Source organism: Oryctolagus cuniculus, chromosome 2, assembly GCF_964237555.1.
Source record: "Oryctolagus cuniculus chromosome 2, mOryCun1.1, whole genome shotgun sequence".
In the NCBI taxonomy this organism is placed as follows: domain Eukaryota; kingdom Metazoa; phylum Chordata; class Mammalia; order Lagomorpha; family Leporidae; genus Oryctolagus; species Oryctolagus cuniculus.
In genome coordinates, this window is record NC_091433.1 from 12949757 (window position 1) to 12968992 (window position 19236).

Sequence of the window (19236 nt, forward strand, 5' to 3'; positions counted from 1 at the left end):
CGCATGCGCTCAAAGCGCGGGCAGAGCCAGAGGGACAGGATTCGGTTCTCTCCGCTCTCGCCTCTGGCGCGCTCGCGGAAGTCTCGCGGTATTTCCTTCTCTCGCGAGAGTTATTTGAACGTTCTGGCGGGTAACCACGCCCCAAGTGGCGTTCTGAGGAGAATTCGGTGTTGGGGCGGTCGGGCCAGAAGCACTGAAGCGGGCAAGGATAGTCCTGGCCGGGTCACCTCGCCATGGGAGCGGAAAAGAGAGTGCTGCCGGTTAAGGAGGCCTTTCAGCTGGCGCAGCAGCCGCACCAGAACCAGGCGAAGCTGGTGGTGGCGCTGAGCCGCACCTACGGCACGGTAAGCGCCGGAATGGCTGTGGGCCCTTCGCCGCCTTCGCCCAGCCCTGCCTTGGCTCAGCCTCCCCCAGGAGCTTCCCCGGGACCCTTCGGACTCGGCCCGCGCGACTCCACCTCCTCCGCTGTGGCGAGCCGCTTTGGAGTGAAGTACGGAGAGGTCGGGCGACTCGCCCAGAATGGCTGGAAGCCCTGGCGCCGTCCACTTTCTCTTCGCGGTCCTTACCCCCGGCCGGAGATGGGGGCGGCGCGAACCGTTAGTCCGGAGGGTGACCCGAGGCGTCCGGGCTCTCAGTGTCGGGTCGCCGAGTAGGTCGTGGACCCCAAGGCTCGGTGGTCCTTGCCCGTCGGGCCCCCGCTCACAGCAGAAAAGCCAGCCATCATCAAATCAGTCTCATCCCGCCCTATGTCAAATTGAGTCCAGCGTCCAAGCAGATTACTCGCGAGGACCTTTCCCTTCCTGTTCACCTAAATACCGTGTGTTTGTTTTGAGTGAAGCCGTGGGAAGAACAGGACAATGAAGCTCGGAAGATAGATTATCTTGAAGTCTAAGAAAAACTAAGTATAGCAAGGGCTTTGAGGATATGAGGTAGGATGTGAAAGTTTTATCAAAAAGGAATTGCGGGGTGATGAGCAAATTAAATACGGTACATAAAAAAGCCAGCGTAGGTTTTGAGTTTTTCCATGAAGAAGCATGCTTCTACTAACGTGATTCTAAAGACATGTAAAGAAGTATCAAAAGAGTCCATTCACTGTCAAAATTTATGGTTGCAGACTCTTTGGGGGAAGCAAATTACATCGTGGAGAGAAGTTTGTGCAAGCTTATTTTTCCCTTTTTGCTGGTGTGGATACTTCAGAGTTTACAAAAAAGTTTTTCGTTTGAATTAGGGCCGGTGCTGTCAGCAATGTTAAGGTAATGTTTTGGAAAAAAGTATTACCAGTGCAGTTCAGTTCGTGCAAGTTATCTTTTGTCTTTCAGATGAATGATAAAACAGTTTTTCATGAGGAGTTCATCCATTACCTTAAGTATGCTATGGTGATCTATAAACGTGAGCCAGCTGTGGAGAGAGTAATAGAATTTGCAGCAAAGTTTGTTACTTCCTTTCACCAATCAGATATGGAAGATGATGAAGAAGAGGAGGATGGTGGCATTTTAAATTATTTGTTTACTTTTCTCTTACAGGTATGTTGAAAGCTAACACCTTGGAGAAGTGTTGTAGAAGGTTTTACCGTAAAGTTTATATATTGTAGACAATGAAATGTCTGGTGATTGAGAAAGCATCTGACTTTTTATAGGAAATAGTAGAACTATCATTAAGATTAAAAAGTGTTTCTTAAAAAATGACTCCAGTAAGCTGCGCTGCGGCTCACTAGGCTAATCCTCCACCTGCGGCGCCAGCACACCGGGTTCTAGTCCCGGTAAGGGCACAGGATTCTGTCCGGGTTGCTCCTCTTCCAGTCCAGCTCCCTGCTGTGGCCCTGGAGTGCAGTGGAGGATGGCCCAAGTGTCTGGGCCCTGCACCCGCATGGGAGACCAGGAGAAGCACCTGGCTCCTGGCTTCAGATCAGCGCGGTGCACCGGCTGCAGCCCGCTGGCCACAGCAGCCAGTGCGGGGGGCGGGGTGAACCAACGGGAAAGGAAGACCTTTTTCTTTGTCTGTCTCTCTCACTGTCCACTCTGTCCAAAAAAACCCCAAAAGACTCCAGCATTAAATTTTTAATGACTTCTCAACCCTTTGTTACATGTTTGTTTTAAATGAGTTCTTTATTTTAGAAATAAAGTAAGAGTTCCTAAAAGAGCAATTTGTTCTTATTTATTTATTTGTTTTTATTTGACAGGCAAAATAGACAGAGAGAGACAGAGAAAGGTTTTCCTTCCATTGGTTCCACTCCCCAAATGGCTGCTGGATCCGGCGTGCTGCGCCAATCCAAAGCCAGGAGCCAGGTGCTTTTTCCCAGTCTCCCATGCAGTGTAGGGGCCCAAGCACTTGGGCCATCCTCCACTGCCCTGCCTGGCCACAGCAGAGAGCTGGACTGGAAGCGGAGCAACCGGGGCTAGAACTGGCGCCCATATGGGATGCTGGCTCGGCAGGCGGAGGAGTAACCAAGTGAGCCAGGGCAGTGCCCCAAGAGCAATGTGTTGTTATAGCAAATATTTCTTCTAGGCTGTGTTTGATTATATACAAAATATCTATTTACTGCACCGTGATCGTTAACCACTTCTGCAACTAAGGAGTTACTGTTGTAAATTCTTATAGAAAGTTCAAGTCATATGCATTGCTTAAAAATGATATGAGTGAATAAATTTTGATTTGTTTCTGTTTTAGTCTCATGAAGCAAATAGCAATGCAGTCAGATTTAGAGTATGCCAGCTCATAAACAAGCTTTTGGGAAGTATGCCAGAAAATGCCCAGATTGATGATCATTTGTTTGATAAAATTAATGAAGCTATGCTTATTAGATTAAAGGATAAGATTCCAAATGTGAGAATACAGGCAGTTCTGGCTCTTTCACGACTTCAGGATCCTAAGGATGATGAATGTCCGGTGATTGATGGTATGTTTAGTTTCCTAAATTTTTTCGGTTTTGTTGATTTTTAAAAATTTTTAGTTGTTGAATTTTTTTATTATGAAGTACATGTATGTCTGTATATGGAAGAGTGTAGGTAGTGAATATATGATTTAAATAATGAGATTTAAAATATAAAGATCAAAGTACAAATATAAAATAAAAATAAGATATAAACAATAAAGTTTAAATAATAAAAGATGTCCAAGTAAGAACCACTCATATTAAAACAGTAGAATATCATTAGTACCTTTGAATCTTGCTTCACATCATCTCTCTCCAGTTGTATACTTCTCCGCCAGAGGTAACTGTTATCTTTAACTTTGGGCTAATTATTTTCATACTTAAAAAAATTTTTATTAAGAATCTAGTTTGACAACTTAATTACATATATCTAAATATTAACTTTTGTCTATCTTTTTATGTGGATCATACTATATTTTTCTCAATATATTTGTAATTCTAGCATCCATTCATATTGATACACTAATTTTTTTACTGTATTTCATATATTTAGTAGTTAATTATTCATGAATTGATTAATGACAGGGACATGTTCTGATAAATAGGTTGTTAGGTAATTTCTTCATTGCAAAAAATTATAAGATGTATTTACACAAACATAGATGGTATAGGTCAGTCACCCAGTGAGGCCTCTTGATCAAGAGATGAGATTATGAAACTGCTACTGTGTAACATGGCATACTGTTTCACAGTAATCTTAAAAAATTTTTTTATTCTTTGAAAGAGAATCTGATAGAGTTCACTCCCAACCTTTTCATTTATTACCTAAATGCCCATATTAGCCAAAGCTGAGAGCCAGGGGCCAGGAACTTGAGCGAAGTCTCCCATGTGGGTGACATGGACTCAGTGACTTGAGCCATCACCTGCTGCTTCCAGGGTGTGTATTACCAGGAAGCTTAAACCCAAAAACTCTGATATGGGATGTAGTCATCCTAAGCAATAGTAGACCAAACACCTGTCTGTAACCTTTTTTTTTTTTTTTTTTTTTTTGTTAACTATAAAAAGTCCTCTAACAGTGAAAATACAGTGTGGTAAATACATAAGCCAGTAACATCATTTATTATCATTATTATAGTTTTATATTCTGTACTCAATTGTATGTGCTATATTTTTCTGTGACTGGAAGGATGATATTGTATGACTGGCATCACCACAAATAAATGAGTGTCTAGTGCTGACATTGGGATGGCTACAGTGTCACTATGCGAGCTTTTTCAGCCCCATTATAATTTGAAGTACTATCTAATATATGGCTGTCCTTGAACAAAATGTTGTTCAATGTCTTGTGACTGTGTTTTTCTATAGTGCCTGTTAATGTGTTTTACTCCTTTTTCTTCTGGGCTTTTAATTTAAAAAATAATTTTTAATTGATTTATTAGAATTATTTATTCTGAAAAGGAATTTTTTAGGTTATATGAATTGTAAATTGCTTCTTCTGAAGGCTGTGGGGTATCTTTTGTTTAACAGAAAATCTAATGCTTAATCTCTGCTGTTAGAATTTATGCTTTTTAATCTGTTATTTAAGAGACCTTTAATCTATCTATGGGGTCATAAAGATAAATCATCTTTAGTTTTTCCATATATGCCTAGGTATATTTTGTACACACATACATTTCATTGTTTTTTGTCTTTCTTACCAATTTTATAATCAATATATTTTAATATTAAATGATTCATAGAGTAATACTGCCCAAAACATGTTTGATAGTCTATATGTCTTAATAATAAAAACAGAAGATGTGAGAAGTACAGGTGAATGAATGTTTAAATATGAGAAGCAGATTTTGTTTCACTGAGTAATGCTAGAAACTATTTCTTTTTAGAACTTACTAAAAAATCAAAATAATGAACCTTTATAAAGCCTTATCTGTTTAAAATAATGCCTAATAATGTCCTAAGCTTATTGCTAGATGTTGAGGATTACAAAAAAACATAATTTTATAGATTTTTTATGTCTTTTTAGTGCTATTTGTTTTCAGTTTTAGCTTTCATGCCCAGTCCATTAACTAATTTCTCATTCTATCCTTAGAAGGGAGGTTAGTAGAAAAAAATTTTTTTAACTAAAATTAAAGTGTGAGAATAGAAAATGATATTTTTATCATTTTAAAAACTTTAAAAATATCAGAATGTGGGCGATTTTGTGATTGTTAAGTAATTTCTGTATTATTAAAGCATATTGTTTTATTTTTAGCATATACTACTTTGATTGAAAATGATTCAAACCCAGAAGTGAGGCGGGCAGTATTATCATGTATTGCACCATCAGCAAAGACTTTGCCAAAAATTGTAGGACGCACTAAAGATGTGAAAGAAGCTGTCAGAAAGCTGGCTTATCAGGTAAGTCAGTCCAGGATCTTCTGTAGGCATATTTGTTTGTTTGTTTGTTTGCTTGTTTGTTTTGATAGGCAGAGTGGACAGTGAGAGAGAGAGAGAGATAAAGAGAAAGGTCTTTTTTCCATTGGTTCACCCCCCCATTGGCTGCTGTGGCCGGCATGCCACAGCCGGCGCACCATGCTGATCCGAAGCTAGGAGCCAGGTGTTTCTCCTGGTCTCTCATGTGGGTGCAGAGCCCAAGAACCTGGGCCATCCTCCACTGCCCTCCCAGGCCACAGCAGAGAGCTGGACTGGAAGAGGAGCAACCCGGACAGAATCCAGCGCCCTTACCGGGAATAGAACCCGGTGTGCTGGTGCCGCAGGTGGAGGATTAGCCTAGTGAGCTGCGGCGCTGGCCTGTACGTATATTCTTAAAAGAAGCCATTTTCTTGAAGTGCTTTTGAAAAATACTTGATAGACAATAATGATTTTTGTGATTAGATTTTAATGAAGGGTTGCACATTTAGCAGAGTGATATGATGTTGCTGGGTTGCCCATGTTCCTTATCAAGAGTGCTCTGCTTCTTTTTTTTTATTTTAACTTTTATTTAATAAATATAAATTTCCAAAGTACACCTTATGGATTACAATGGCTTCCCCTCCCCCATAACTTCCCTCCCACCCACATCCCTCCCTTTTCCTCTCTCTCCCCACTTCCATTCACATCAAGATTCTTTTTCCATTCTCTTTATATACAAAAGATCAGTTTAGCATATATTAAGTAAAGATTTCAACAGTTTGCACCCACATAGAAACACAAAGTAAAAAATACTGTTTGAGTACAGTTATAGCATTAAATCTCAATGTACAGCACAATAAGGACAGAGATCCTACATGAGGAGTAAGTGCACAGTGACTCCTGTTGTTGACTTTACAAATTGACACTCTTGTTTATGGCATCAGTAATCACCCTAGGCTCTTGTCATGAGTTGCCAAGGCTATGGAAGTCTTTTGAGTTCACCAACTCTGATCATATTTAGACAAGGTTGTAGTCAAAGTGGAAGTTCTCTCCCTTCAGAGAAAGGTACCTCCTTCTTTGATGACCTGTTCTTTCCACTGGGATCGCACTCTCGGAGATCTTTCATTTAGTTTTTTTTTTTTTTTTTTTTTTGCCAGAGTGTTTTGGCTTTCTATGCCTGTAATACTCTCATGGGCTTTTCAGCCAGATCCGCGTGCCTTAAGGGCTGATTCTGAGGCCAGAGTGCTGTTTAGGACATCTGCCATTCTATGGGTCTGCTGTGTATCTCGCTTCCCATGTTGGATCGTTCTCTCCCTTTTTTATTCTATCAGCTAGTATTTGCAGACACTAGTCTTGTTTATGTGATCCCTTTGGCTCTTAGTCCTATCATTATGATCAATTGTGAACAGAAATTGATCACTTGGACTAGTGAGATGGCATTGGTACATGCCACCTTGATTGGATTGAATTGGAATCCCCTGGTATGTTTCTAACTCTACCGTTTGGGGTAAGTCAGCTTGAGCATGTCCCGAATTGCACATCTCTTCCCTCTCTTATTCCCACTCTTATATTTAACAGTGATCACTTTTCAGTTAAGTTTCAACACTTGAGAATAATTGTGTATTGATTACAGTATTCAACCAAAAGTATTAAGTAGAACAAACAAACAAAAAAAAACTAAGAGGGATAACGTATTAAGCTGTTCATCAACAGTCAGGGCGAGGGCTGATCAAGTTACCACTGTTTCTCATAGTGTTCATTTCACTTTAACGGGTTTCCTTTTTGGTGCTCAGTTAGTTGTCACCTATCAAGGAGAACTAGTGGTATTTGTTCCTTTGGGACTGGCTTATTTCACTCAGCATAATGTTTTCCAAATTCCTAACAGGGATCACTTTTCAGTTAAAATTTAAATACCTAAGAATAATTAATTGTGTGTTAATTACAGAGTTCAACCAATAGTACTAGAACAAAAAAAAAAATACTAAAATGGAGAAAGTATTACATTGTACATCAACAGTCAGGACAAGAGCTGATCAAGTCACTGTTTCTCATAGTGTCCATTTTACTTCAACAAGTTTCCCCTTTGGTGCTCAGTTAGTTGTCGCCGATCAGGGAGAACATATGATATTTGTCCCTTTGGGACTGGCTTAATTCACTCAGCATAATGTTTTCCAAATTCCTCCATCTTGTTGCAAATGACCGGGTTTCATTGTTTTGACTGCTGTATAGTATTCTATAGAGTACATGTCCCATAATTTCTTTATCCAGTCTACTGTTGATGGGCATTTGGGTTGGTTCCAGGTCTTAGCTATTGTGAATTGAGCTGCAATAAACATTAATGTGTAGACAGCTTTTTTGTTTGCCAATTTGATTTCCTTTGGGTAAATTCCAAGGAGTGGGGTGGCTGGGTTGTATGGTAGGGTTATATTCAGGTTTCTGAGGAATCTCCAGACTGACTTCCATAGTTGCTTAACCAATTTGCATTCTCACCAGCAGTGGGTTAGTGTCCCTTTTTCCCCACATCCTCTCCAGCATCTATTGTTGGTAGATTTCTGCATGTGAGCCATTCTAACTGGGGTGAGGTGAAACCTCATTGTGGTTTTGATTTGCATTTCCCTGATTGCTAGTGATCTTGAACATTTTTTCATGTGTCTGTTGGCCATTTGGATTTCCTCTCTTGAAAAATGTCTATTGAGGTCCTTGGCCCATCTCTTAAGTGGGTTGTTTGTTTTGATGTTGTGGAGTTTCTTGATTTCTTTGTATATTCTGGTTATCAACCCTTATCTGTTGCATAGTTTGCAAATATTTTTTCCCATTCTGTCGGTTGCTTCTTCACTTTCCTGACTGTTTCTTTTGAAGTACAGAAACGTCTCAATTTGATGCAATCCCAAATGTTAATTTTGGTTTTGACTGCCTGTGCTTCTGGGGTATTTTCCAAGAAGTCTTTGCCAGTACCTATATCTTGCAGGGTTTTTCCAGTGCCCTCTAATAATTTGATAGTGTCGGGTCGTAGATTTAAGTCTTTAATCCATGTTGAGTGAATTTTTGTGTAAGGTGAAAGGTAGGATTCTTGCTTCGTGATTCTGCACGTGGAAATTCAGTTTTCCCAGCACCATTTTTTGAATAGACTGTCCTTACTCCAGGGATTGGTTTTGTATCCTTGATCAAATATGAATTGGCTGTAGATGTTTGGATTGATTTCTGGTGTTTCTATTCTGTTCCATTGGTCTATCCATCTGTTTCTGTACCAGTACCATGCTGTTTTGATAACAACTGCCCTGTAGTATGTCCTGAAATCTGGTATTGTGATGTCTCCGGCTTTGTTTTTGTTGTACAAGATTGCTTCAGCTACTCGAGGTCTCCTGTGTCTCCATATGAATTTCAGCATCATTTTTTCTTCCGTATCTTGATTGGCATCACATTGAATCTGTAAATTGCTTTTTGGGAGAATGGACATTTTGATGATATTGATTCTTCCAATGCATGAGCATGGAAGATTTTTCCATTTTTTGTATCCTCCTCTATTTCTTTCTTTAAGGTTTTGTAATTTTCATCGTAGAGATCTTTAACATCCTTCGTTAAGTTTATTCCAAGGTATTTGATTGTTTTTGTAGCTATTGTGAATGGGATTGATCTTAGAAGTTCTTTCTCAGCTGTGGTATTATCTGTGTATACAAAGGCTGTTGATTTTTGTGCATTGATTTTATATCCTGCTACTTTGCCAAACTCTTCTATGAGTTCCAATAGTCTCTTAGTAGAGTTCTTTGGGTCCCCTAAGTAAAGAATTATATCATCTGCAAAGAGGGATAGTTTGAGTTCTTCCTTCCCAATTTGTATCCCTTTAATTTCTTTTTCTTGCCTAATAGCTCTGGCTAGAACTTCCAGAAGTATATTGAATAGCAGTAGTGAGAGTGGGCATCCCTGTCTGGTACCAGATCTCAGTGGAAATGCTTCCAACTTTTCCCCATTCAATAGGATGTTGGCCGTGGGTTTTTCATAAATTGCTTTGATTGTATTGAGGAATGTTCCTTCCAAACCCAGTTTGCTTAGAGTTTTCATCATGAAAGGATGTTGTATTTTATCAAATGCTTTCTCTGCATCTATTGAGATAATCATATGGTTTTTCTTCTGCAGTCTGTTAATGTGGTGTATCACATTGATTGATTTGCGAATGTTGAACCATCCCTGCATACCAGGGATAAATCCCTCTTGGTCTGGATGGATGATCTTTATGATGTGTTGTTGCATTCTATTGGCCAGAATTTTATTGAGGATTTTTGCATCTATGTTCATCAGGGCTATTGGTCTGTAATTCTCTTTCAATGCTGCTTCTTTTTTCGGCTTAGGAATTAAGGTGATGCTGGCTTCATAGAAAGAATTTAGGAGGATTCCCTCTTTTTCGATTGTTCTGAATAGTTTGAGAAGAATTGGAGTTAGTTCTTCTTTAAATGTCTGGTAGAATTCAGCAGTGAATCTGTCTGTTCCTGGGGTTTTCTTTGTTGGGAGGGCCTTTATTACTGTATGAATTTCTGTCTCAGTTATGGGTCTGTTTAGGTTTTCTATGTCTTCCTGGTTCAATTTAGGTAGGTTGCATGTGTCCAGGAATCTATCCACTTCTGATAGGTTTCCCTGTTTGCTGGCATACAGGTCCTTGTAGTAATTTCTGATGATTCTTTTATTTCTGTGGTGTCTGTTGTTACATTTCCTTTTTCATCTCTGATTTTATGGATTTGGGTCTTTTCTTTTTTTAGTTAGTTGGGCCAATGGGGTGTCAATTTTGTTTATTTTTTCAAAAAACCAGCTCCTCGTTTGGCTGATTTTTTTGTAATGTTTTTCTTGATTCAATCCTGTTGATTTCTTCTCTGATTTTAATTATTTCTCTTCTCCTACCAGATTTGGGTCTGGTTTGCTGCAGTTTTTCTAGATCCTTGAGATGCATTGAAAGCTCATCTATTTGGTGCCTTTTTAATTTCTTGATGTAGGCACCTATTGATATAAACTTTCCTCTTAACACTGCTTTTGCTGTATCCCATAAGTTTTGGTATATTGTGCTGTTATCCTCATTTACTTCCAGAAAATTTTTGATTTCTCTTTTGATTTCTTCTATGACCCATTGTTCATTCAGGAGCATGTTGTTCAATCTCCATGTGTTTGCGTATGCTCTAGGGATTCCTGAGTTGCTAATTTCCAACTTCATTCCTTTATGGTCTGAGAAGCTGCATGGTATGATTCTAATTCTTTTGAATTTTCTGAGACTTGCTTTATGGCCTAGTATGTGGTCAGTCCTAGAGAAGGTTCCATGTACTGCTGAGAAGAATGTAAAATCTTTAGCTGTAGGATTGAAAGTTCTGTATATATCTGTTAGATCCATTTGGGCTATAGTGTCATTTAAATCTACTGTCTCCTTGTTGATCTTCTGTCCTGTTGATCTGTCTATTTCTGAGAGTGGGGTATTGAAGTCCCCCAGTACTATTGTATTGTGGTCTAAGTCTTCCTTTAAGTCCCTTAACAAATCTTTTAAATAAACCAGTGCCCTGTAATTAGGTGCATATAAATTGATAATCATTATATCTTTCTGTTGAATTAATCCCTTAATCATCATATAGTGTTCCCCCTTTGTCTCTCCTAACAGTTTTTATGGTAAAATTTATGTTGTCTGATATTAAGATGGCTACGCCCTCTCTTTTTTCATTTCTGTTGGCATGGTGTATCTTTTTCCAGCCTTTCACTTTCAGTCTGTATGGATCTTTATTGGAAAGATGCGTTTCTTGTAAGCAGCAAATAGATGGGTTTTGTTCCAATCAGCCAATCGGTGTCTTTTAACTGGACAGTTCAGGCCATTCACGTTCAATGTGACTATTGATAAGTAGTAGCTTTGCCCTGCCATTTGCCAAAGATATTTTCTGATATATGTTTTGAACTTCCTGTGATCTTTTGCTGTGAGATTTCCTTCATTTACCTTCTTTAATATTGATGACCGTGTTTCTGTGTGTAACACATCTTTAAGCATCTTTTGCAGGTCTGGATGAGTGGTGACAAATTCTTTCAATTTCTTTTTGTTGTGAAAGGTCTTTATTTCAACTTCATTCACAAATTGGAGCTTAGCAGGATATAATATTCTGGGCTGGCAGTTGTTCTCTCTTAGTACCTGGGGTATATCTCGCCATTCCCTCCTAGCTTGTAGGGTTTCTGATGAGAAGTCAGCTGTGAGTCTGATTGGAGATCCTCTGAGAGTAATCTGACGTTTCTCTCTTGCACATTTTAGGATCTTTTCTTTATGTTTCACTGTGGTGCATTTAATTACAACGTGTCATGGTGAGGATCTCTTTTGGTCGTGTTTATTAGGGGTTCTGTGAGCTTCCTGTACTAGGATGTCTCTGTCCTTCTCCAAACCTGGGAAATTTTCTGCTAATATCTCACTAAAAAGGCCTTCTAATCCTTTCGCCCTCTCCATGCCTTCAGGAACTCCTAGAACCCGAATGTTGGGTTTTTTAATAGTATCCTGAAGATTCCCGACAATATTTTTTAGATTTCTAATTTCCTCTTCTTTTCTTTGGTTTGATTGTATATTTTCCTGTGCTCTGTCTCTAAGTCTGATATTCTCTCTTCTGCTTTACCCATTCTGTTTTTAAGGCTCTCTAATGTGTTTGTCATTTGATCTATTGAATTCTTCACTTCATTATGATTTCTCATCACTATCACAGTTTCCTGTTGTACTAGTTGTTTCATTTCATTTCGATTCCTCCTTAATATATCATTTTCACGAGAGAGATTTTCTATCTTGTCCATTAAGGATTTCTGTAGTTCGAGAATTTGTTTTTGAGAACTTCTTAATGTTCTTATCAATTTTTTGAGATCCGCTTCTTGATTTCTTCTATCTCATCATCTTCATAATCTTGAATTGGGGTGTCTATTTCATTTGGGGGCGTCATAGTGTCTTCCTTGTTCTTGTTACCTCGGCTTTTGCGTTTGTTTGGCATATTGGAGATATTCTTTGTTTTTTTCTCATTATACTGTGACTCTAGATTAAGAGGGCTGTCTGCTTTTGATGGATCCTTAGAGGCTGTGATGGGTGTGGCCAGAGAGCTCTGGTTCTTCAGGGTTAAGGGTGTGCCAGAGATGATTCACCCTGATTGTTCTCTTGCTTTCTCTTGCTCTTGCTCTCTCTCTCTCTTTTTTTTTTTTTTTGACTCAGTTGGGAAGTAATTCCACACTGCTGAGTGGAATTGAGAGTAGTTGATGTATGAAATCTGGCTCCTGTGGGTATTTGTTTGCTTACCAGAGTCAGGTTTTTCTGCTTGGCTAATGAGGGGCACTGCTTTACATATGCAAAATGTCAGGCACCACTTTACTTATGTAAAATGGCGCCTGCCCTTTGTCTTGCTCAGCTTTGTAAGGTGAGTGGAGAGAGAGGCTAAATGTCTGTGCTGGTTCCCCTTATTTATTCGATTTTTTTCTCTCCTCTGGCCAGCCTGGTGAACTTTCCCCAATGGGGTTTCAGGCCTCGTTCTCTGCAGGCTCTTTCTGCCTTTCCCCGCCAATGTCTCGGGTTACCAAGAGGTTTTTGTCTCACCTCCCCTTCCAGCGCTGGCGCACAGACTCGGTGGGTCTGGCGGGTCCTGCTGCTCCCGTGGCTCGGCTTCCACGCGGAGGGCAACCTTGCTCTCCCCGTAGGTCCTCCGAGTCACAGCCACTAGATCCGGAAGAGTTTGCTCTGATTTTTCCCTGATCCTTTTCCTGAGGCTACCATAACTCCACTTTTATTAAACTATCTTTTCCCAGACTATCTGTGCGCGCCCTCACTATTCCGCCATCTTGGCTCCACCTCGCTCTGCTTCTGATTATGGCTTCTTGGTAATGCACATACTGGGAGGCAGCTTAAGTCGTTGGGTCCCTGCTACTCATGTGAGAGACCCAGATTGAGTTCCAGACTTTTCCTTTTTTTTAATTTTTTTTTTTTGACAAGCAGAGTGGACAGTGAGAGAGATAGAGAGAAAGGTCTTCCTTTTCCGTTGGTTCACCCCTCAGTGGTCACTGCGGCCAGCGCACCGCGCTGATCCGAAACCAGGAGCCAGGTGCTTCTCCTGGTCTCCCATGGGGTGCAGGGCCCAAGCACTTGGGCCATCCTCCACTGCGCTCCAGGGCCACAGCAGAGAGCTGGACTGGAAGAGGAGCAACCCGGACAGAATCCGGCGCCCTTACTGGGACTAGAACCCGGTGTGCTGGCGCCGCAGGTGGAGGATTAGCCTACTGAGCCACAGTGCCGGCTGAGTTCCAGACTTTTCCTTGAGTGAACCTGTGGGTAGAAGATTTCTCATTCTCTCTGCCTTTCAAATAAATTGAAAAAAATTGTACGAAAAAATTTTGAAGTAGAATATAGGTAATTTAGGTGGAATCTTACCATATTAAATAATTTAATGTAAATTTTTTGAGATTCTGGGTAATTTTCTAAGATTAAGGTAATATGACTAGTTATCTGATCTACAAATTGTGTTGTTTGATCACCATCTTATTATCTTTTCAAGGTTTTAGCTGAAAAGGTTCATATGAGAGCTATGTCCATTGCTCAGAGAGTCATGCTTCTTCAACAAGGTCTTAATGACAGATCAGGTAAGATACACATCTTTATATCTAAAACTTTAGTTTCTTTTGAGGTCAGGCTTAATAAGGCTTAGGAAATAAATGTCATAAAATAGGTTGAGGAAGCCTATCATTCCTATAAACATAGTGAAGCTTATTTTTGTTTATTACATAGAAAATATATCCTAGGGTTAAAGATCTTGGTATTTCATCTGTGTTTACAGATGAAGAAAGCTATACTTAAGTCTGTATAGTTCATGTGCATTAGGATTTCTTTTTGTTCACATTTTCTCTTTAAAACATTCTATTTTTGTTTATGTGTTCTGTGCATCAGAAACAAGAATTAGGTATAGTCAGACTAGTAGTTTTCCTAGTTTTTTCCACCCCTCCTGTTAAACTAGAGAGTGTATTTATAGGAATATTTTTAAAATTTGTAACTCACATGAGAAAAGATGGCTTAATTTTGCTTTGGCAAGAAAATCAATTTGAGTTTGAAAACATTCTCAGGGAACTAATGACTAGGATGATCTTAAAAGCCAAAACTAAGGGCCAGTGTTTAGCCTAGTGGGTAAGATGCCTGCATCCCACATTGGAGTATCTGGATTTGATTCTTGCCTTTATCTCCTGACTCTAGCTTTCTGCTAATGCAGACTCTTTGAGACAGTGATGATAGCTCAAGTAATTAGGGTTTTACCACCTATTTGGGAGACTCTGGGTTCCTGGCTCTGGTTTCATCTCTGGCTGGGGACTGTTGCAGCCATTTGGGAAGTAAATTGGGATGGGAACACTCACTCTGTCCCTGCCTTTCTCTCTGCTTCTCAAATAAACTTAAAAAATATATAGAAAGCTAAGAATAAGATTTGTTCAGTGATGTATGATGTACTGTGCCAAATAATAATCATATGTAGTAGATGAAGTCAAGCAACAAATAAAATAATACATATTATATTTACTAGACTAACACCTGAAGCCCCTTTTTGAATCTGGAGGAGGAGGAGTAGGCTGGAGTAGTGGTTGGAATTTAGTGCTGAACCTTCTCCATTTTTATTTGGAAGTGAGCATAATAGTGACCTCTGCAATATCATTATACCTTTTTTCTTTAATGTGCTCTTTGTTTTAAAAGATTTATTTTATTTATTTGAAAGACAGTTACAGTGATAGAACCATTGAGAGAGAGAGGTTTTCCATTTGCTGGTTCATTCACCAGATGACTAACAGCCAGAGCTGAGCTGATCTGAAGCCAGGAGCCAGGAGCTTCTGGGGCTCCTCTGTGGGTGCAGGGGCCCAAGAACTTGGGCCAACTTTTGCTGCTTTCCTAGGCCTTAGCAGAGAACTGGATAGGAAGTAGAGCAGCCGGGTTTTGAACCACTGCCCATATGGGATGCTGGCACTGCAGACCCTTGAATGTGCTCTTAAGCTCTACTTATTTATATCATAAATATTAACTTTATGTTAACATTGATCTAATGAAAGTTAATTGAAGCAGACAGAATACAGAAATTGGAAGCTAGAGGGAGCCTTTGTTCACCTATGCTTCAAATGACTGAACAGATGCAGTGAAACACGCAGTGAAGAAGCATCTTCTCCAAGGCTGGTTGCGATTCACCGAAGGAAATATCTTAGAATTGCTGCATCGGCTAGATGTTGAAAATTCATCCGAAGTGGCAATCTCTGTCCTCAGTGCCTTATTTTCGGTGACTCCTCTCAATGAACTGGTGGGAATCTGTAAAAACAATGATGGCAGGTACACAAAGCATTCATTTTATCTGTTCCTTTTGTTTTCTTTATTTTGAGATTATCATTTTTCCCTTCTGCCACTCCCAACCCCACCCTTTAGAACTGATTTAGCATAGATTCTATACTTTAGCTGTGTTTCCTCCTTCATTTTATTACTGTGTTTTAGGTATTAACTTTCCATGAGAAATCCCAATAGCATAACATGAAATAAACTGAAAATGTATAACTCTATGATATGCCTGCTTTCCTTGTTTTTTTTTTTTTTTTTAAGGTTCTTGATTCATTTTTGTTAAATTAATGATTTTGTAATTAAAAGAATGATGGTTATAACTCAAATCTGCTTCTCATTCCTACTTTTATAATCGGTTCAGTTATTTGACCTGGATATAAAGTTCAGGCTTTCTTGTGTTCTCTTCCTTTTACATAAGGAAATTGATTCCAGTTGAAACCTTAACTCCTGAAATTGCTTTATATTGGCGTGCCCTGTGTGAACATTTGAAATCAAAAGGAGATGAAGGTGAAGAATTTTTGGAACAGATTTTGCCAGAGCCTGTGGTATATGCAGAATATTTACTGAGGTAAAGTTATTATTATTTTTTTTTTTGGATTGTGCTTATGTTGCTACATATGTCAACATGTCTGCTTCCTTTCTCAAAATCATATCTAACTAGAAATAAATTTTAAAACTCCTCTGTTTTTGGATATACAGGGATAAATGGGGACATGCATTGAGTCTGAAGAATATCTTGTGCTAGTCAGTATACTGAAAGTGCGGAGTCAATATTTTTAGGATAGTTTCCTCAAGACTGTTTAGATGTGATATGAACATTTCTCCATAAAGTTGGTAATGATGTGTTACTTTGTGAAATTTATTGACAAATTCTTTTGAAATGTCCAGATAGTAAGATTTTGGGGTCCATGTGTTTTTTCATCTCTATCAGGACTCAACTCTGCTGAGGTATTGCAAAAGTATTTGAGCTGCCTCCTAGGCACAATATTAGGAAACTGAATCTTTTGAGACTCCAAAGTGGTGTCTTCACTGCTGTACCACAATGCCTGTCCCTAATGCATTTTCTTTAAAGCTTCCATTTAATATGAATTATGGGCCTGATTCTCTGGAAATTAATTTTTAGTTACTGAAAATTGTCATGTAAAGAGCTTAGTTCCTCCTGTGAGAGCAGAATTTCTTTTTTAAGATTAATTTTATTTATTTGAAAGTGATATTAGCAGAGAGGGAGGGATATGTTGACATCTCTTTGATGTTTTGTAAAAGATTCTACTTATTGTTTCAGTTACATCAAGAGCATTCCTGTTGTTAATGAAGAACAGAAGGGTGATTTTTCCTATATTGAAAATTTGATGACAAAAGAGTTCATAGGTCAACAGTTGATTCTAATTATTAAGTCTTTGGATACCAGTGAAGAAGGAGGAAGGTATATCTAAAAGTTAACACTTATTCTAATTTGCTCTTCTAATTTCCTATATTGAAATATTTTCATGTTATAATACGGTTAAATATATTTACGTTGTGTCTCTGTAGTGCTATAAAATTTTTTTTTTTCCTTCCTCTTCTATTTTTTTTCTTTTTAAAAAAATACTTATTTATGTATTTGAAAGGTAGAGTTATAGAAGAGAGAAAGAGAAGGAGAGACAGAGAGATCCTCCATCCACTGGTTCACTTCCCAAGTGGCTGCAATGGTGGGGACTGGGCCAGGCCAAAGCCAGGAACTAGGAGCTTCTTTTGGGTCTCGCATGAGGGTGTAGGGGCACAAGCACTTGAGCCATCTTCTGCTCTCCCAAGTGCATCAGCACAGAGCTGGATTGGAAGCAGAGCAGGTAGGACACGAACCAGTGCCCACATGGGATGCTGGTACTGCCAGCAGCAGCTTAACCCTCCTGCTATGCCATAGCACCAGCCCTGTGTATCCATATATGGGAGTGTACACCCATATTCAACATGTATTGCTTAACAGTTGGGAAATGTTCTAAGAAATATTTAGTTAGTCAGTTTCATTGCTGTTGGGACATTATATAGTATTTTTACACAAACCTATATGGTATAGACCAATCACTAGATGTGGCCTCTCAGTGCAATTAAGAGACATAGTAAATGTGATGTGTACAAGGCTGCTGCCAGTGAAACATCATAAAATTATTTGTAAAAATGTAAATAATCTTTTTATAAGTAGAAGTATGCTCTAAAATAATGATAAATCAGCAACATGGTCATTTATTATATTTATTATTATAAAGTATTATATATTGTGCTTTATAATATGTTCTATGCCTTAATATGACTGACAGATAAGGTTGTTTATACCAGTAACACCACAGAGTAATATGTTGAGCTACAATGTTACTGTGGCTTTGCTATCGTGTTACTAAGATTAGAAACTTTTTGGCTCTGTTAGATTATTTTATGGGACCACCATCATATATATGGTTTGTCCTTGACCAAAATGTCTTTATTTGCCCGTGTGTGTGTGTGTGTGTGTGTCTGTGTGTGTGTATGTATGTATATATGTGTTTGTATGGTTACTTATATATGTACCATTCAATTTCTTTGGAGTAAATAAACTGCAGGATTTTTGGTTAAAAATCTCTGTTGGTTTTTATCACTAAGAGGACTTGCTGTACTACTGCATAAGAGGTTTATTTATTTCTGGTATTTTGTCATTGTTTATTTACTGGAGATTATAGAGTGGTTTATAAAAATCAAGTACTGTATAATATGAATTAAAGTCTGTATATCTGGATTTTTATACCTATAGTGATTAAAGGAGAGAACAGAGACATGTGATTAAGTCTTTGGAGTGTGTGACTATTAGAGATAAAATGAATTCTGTCAGTGATATTTAAATTTATTCTTTTTTGACTGCAGGAAACGGCTGCTGGCTATTTTACAGGAAATTCTTACTTTACCCACTACCCCAATATCCCTAATTTCTTTTCTTGTTGAGCGACTACTCCACATCATTATAGATGATAATAAGAGAACACAAATTGTAAGTTATTTTCTTCACTGATAAAAAGTTTTGGTAACTGACGTTGAAGATTGTTTGTTTTCTTTTTAGAACTTTTAATTTTGTTTTTGCTTTGTTTTAGTTTTGTGTAACAATTTTTAAATTTCTTAAAATCACATTTCCTTCTCTGGCCTCTCCCCTTCCCATACACATAGTAAAACAAGTCAATCTTTTCTTTTTAGTATGCCTATTACTGTGTTGAATGAATTTGAAGTGGACCAGGTTTGGGAGGAGGAGAAAAATGGGATGAGGTTTTGTCCATGAGGCTTTGGACATTAGGGTATTGGAGAGTTTGCTCAGGTCATATGTAACTTGGGTTCAAAGCCCTTTTGATGCTTTTTGTCTTTGTGACTTTGGGCAAGTTATTTAGCTTCTTTATTTATCTGCAAAATAGGATTAACACTGAAACCTATTTTTCTATTGTTGAGATAATATGCATAAAATGCTTGGTAAATACACAAATAAGTATTTTCTACTATACTATTTTTTGAAGTTTTTTTTTTTTTAATTTTTTTATTTGGAATAGCCAAGAGGGTAGATATGTATGATCTTTTTTTTTTTTCCATAAAATCATATTATTTGACTTGTAGGTTAATTCAGAGGTTGTCTCTTCCAGCCTCTCCTTATGTGTAC

At 38.6% G+C, this 19236-nt stretch overlaps 1 protein-coding gene across 1 annotated transcript in view; it reads left to right on the forward strand.

Moving 5' to 3' along the window:
* Nucleotides 1-23: 23 nt before the first annotated feature.
* Nucleotides 24-19236, forward strand: part of NCAPG (non-SMC condensin I complex subunit G) — a 46255-nt gene continuing 27042 nt past the window's right edge. The window contains exons 1-9 of the mRNA XM_002709370.5: nucleotides 24-344; nucleotides 1320-1523; nucleotides 2668-2896; nucleotides 5124-5269; nucleotides 13789-13873; nucleotides 15395-15587; nucleotides 16009-16158; nucleotides 16873-17013; nucleotides 18462-18585. Coding sequence (XP_002709416.1) covers nucleotides 234-344; nucleotides 1320-1523; nucleotides 2668-2896; nucleotides 5124-5269; nucleotides 13789-13873; nucleotides 15395-15587; nucleotides 16009-16158; nucleotides 16873-17013; nucleotides 18462-18585 — 1383 coding nt within the window. The 5' untranslated portion in view covers nucleotides 24-233. The remainder of the gene's footprint in view (nucleotides 345-1319; nucleotides 1524-2667; nucleotides 2897-5123; nucleotides 5270-13788; nucleotides 13874-15394; nucleotides 15588-16008; nucleotides 16159-16872; nucleotides 17014-18461; nucleotides 18586-19236) is intronic.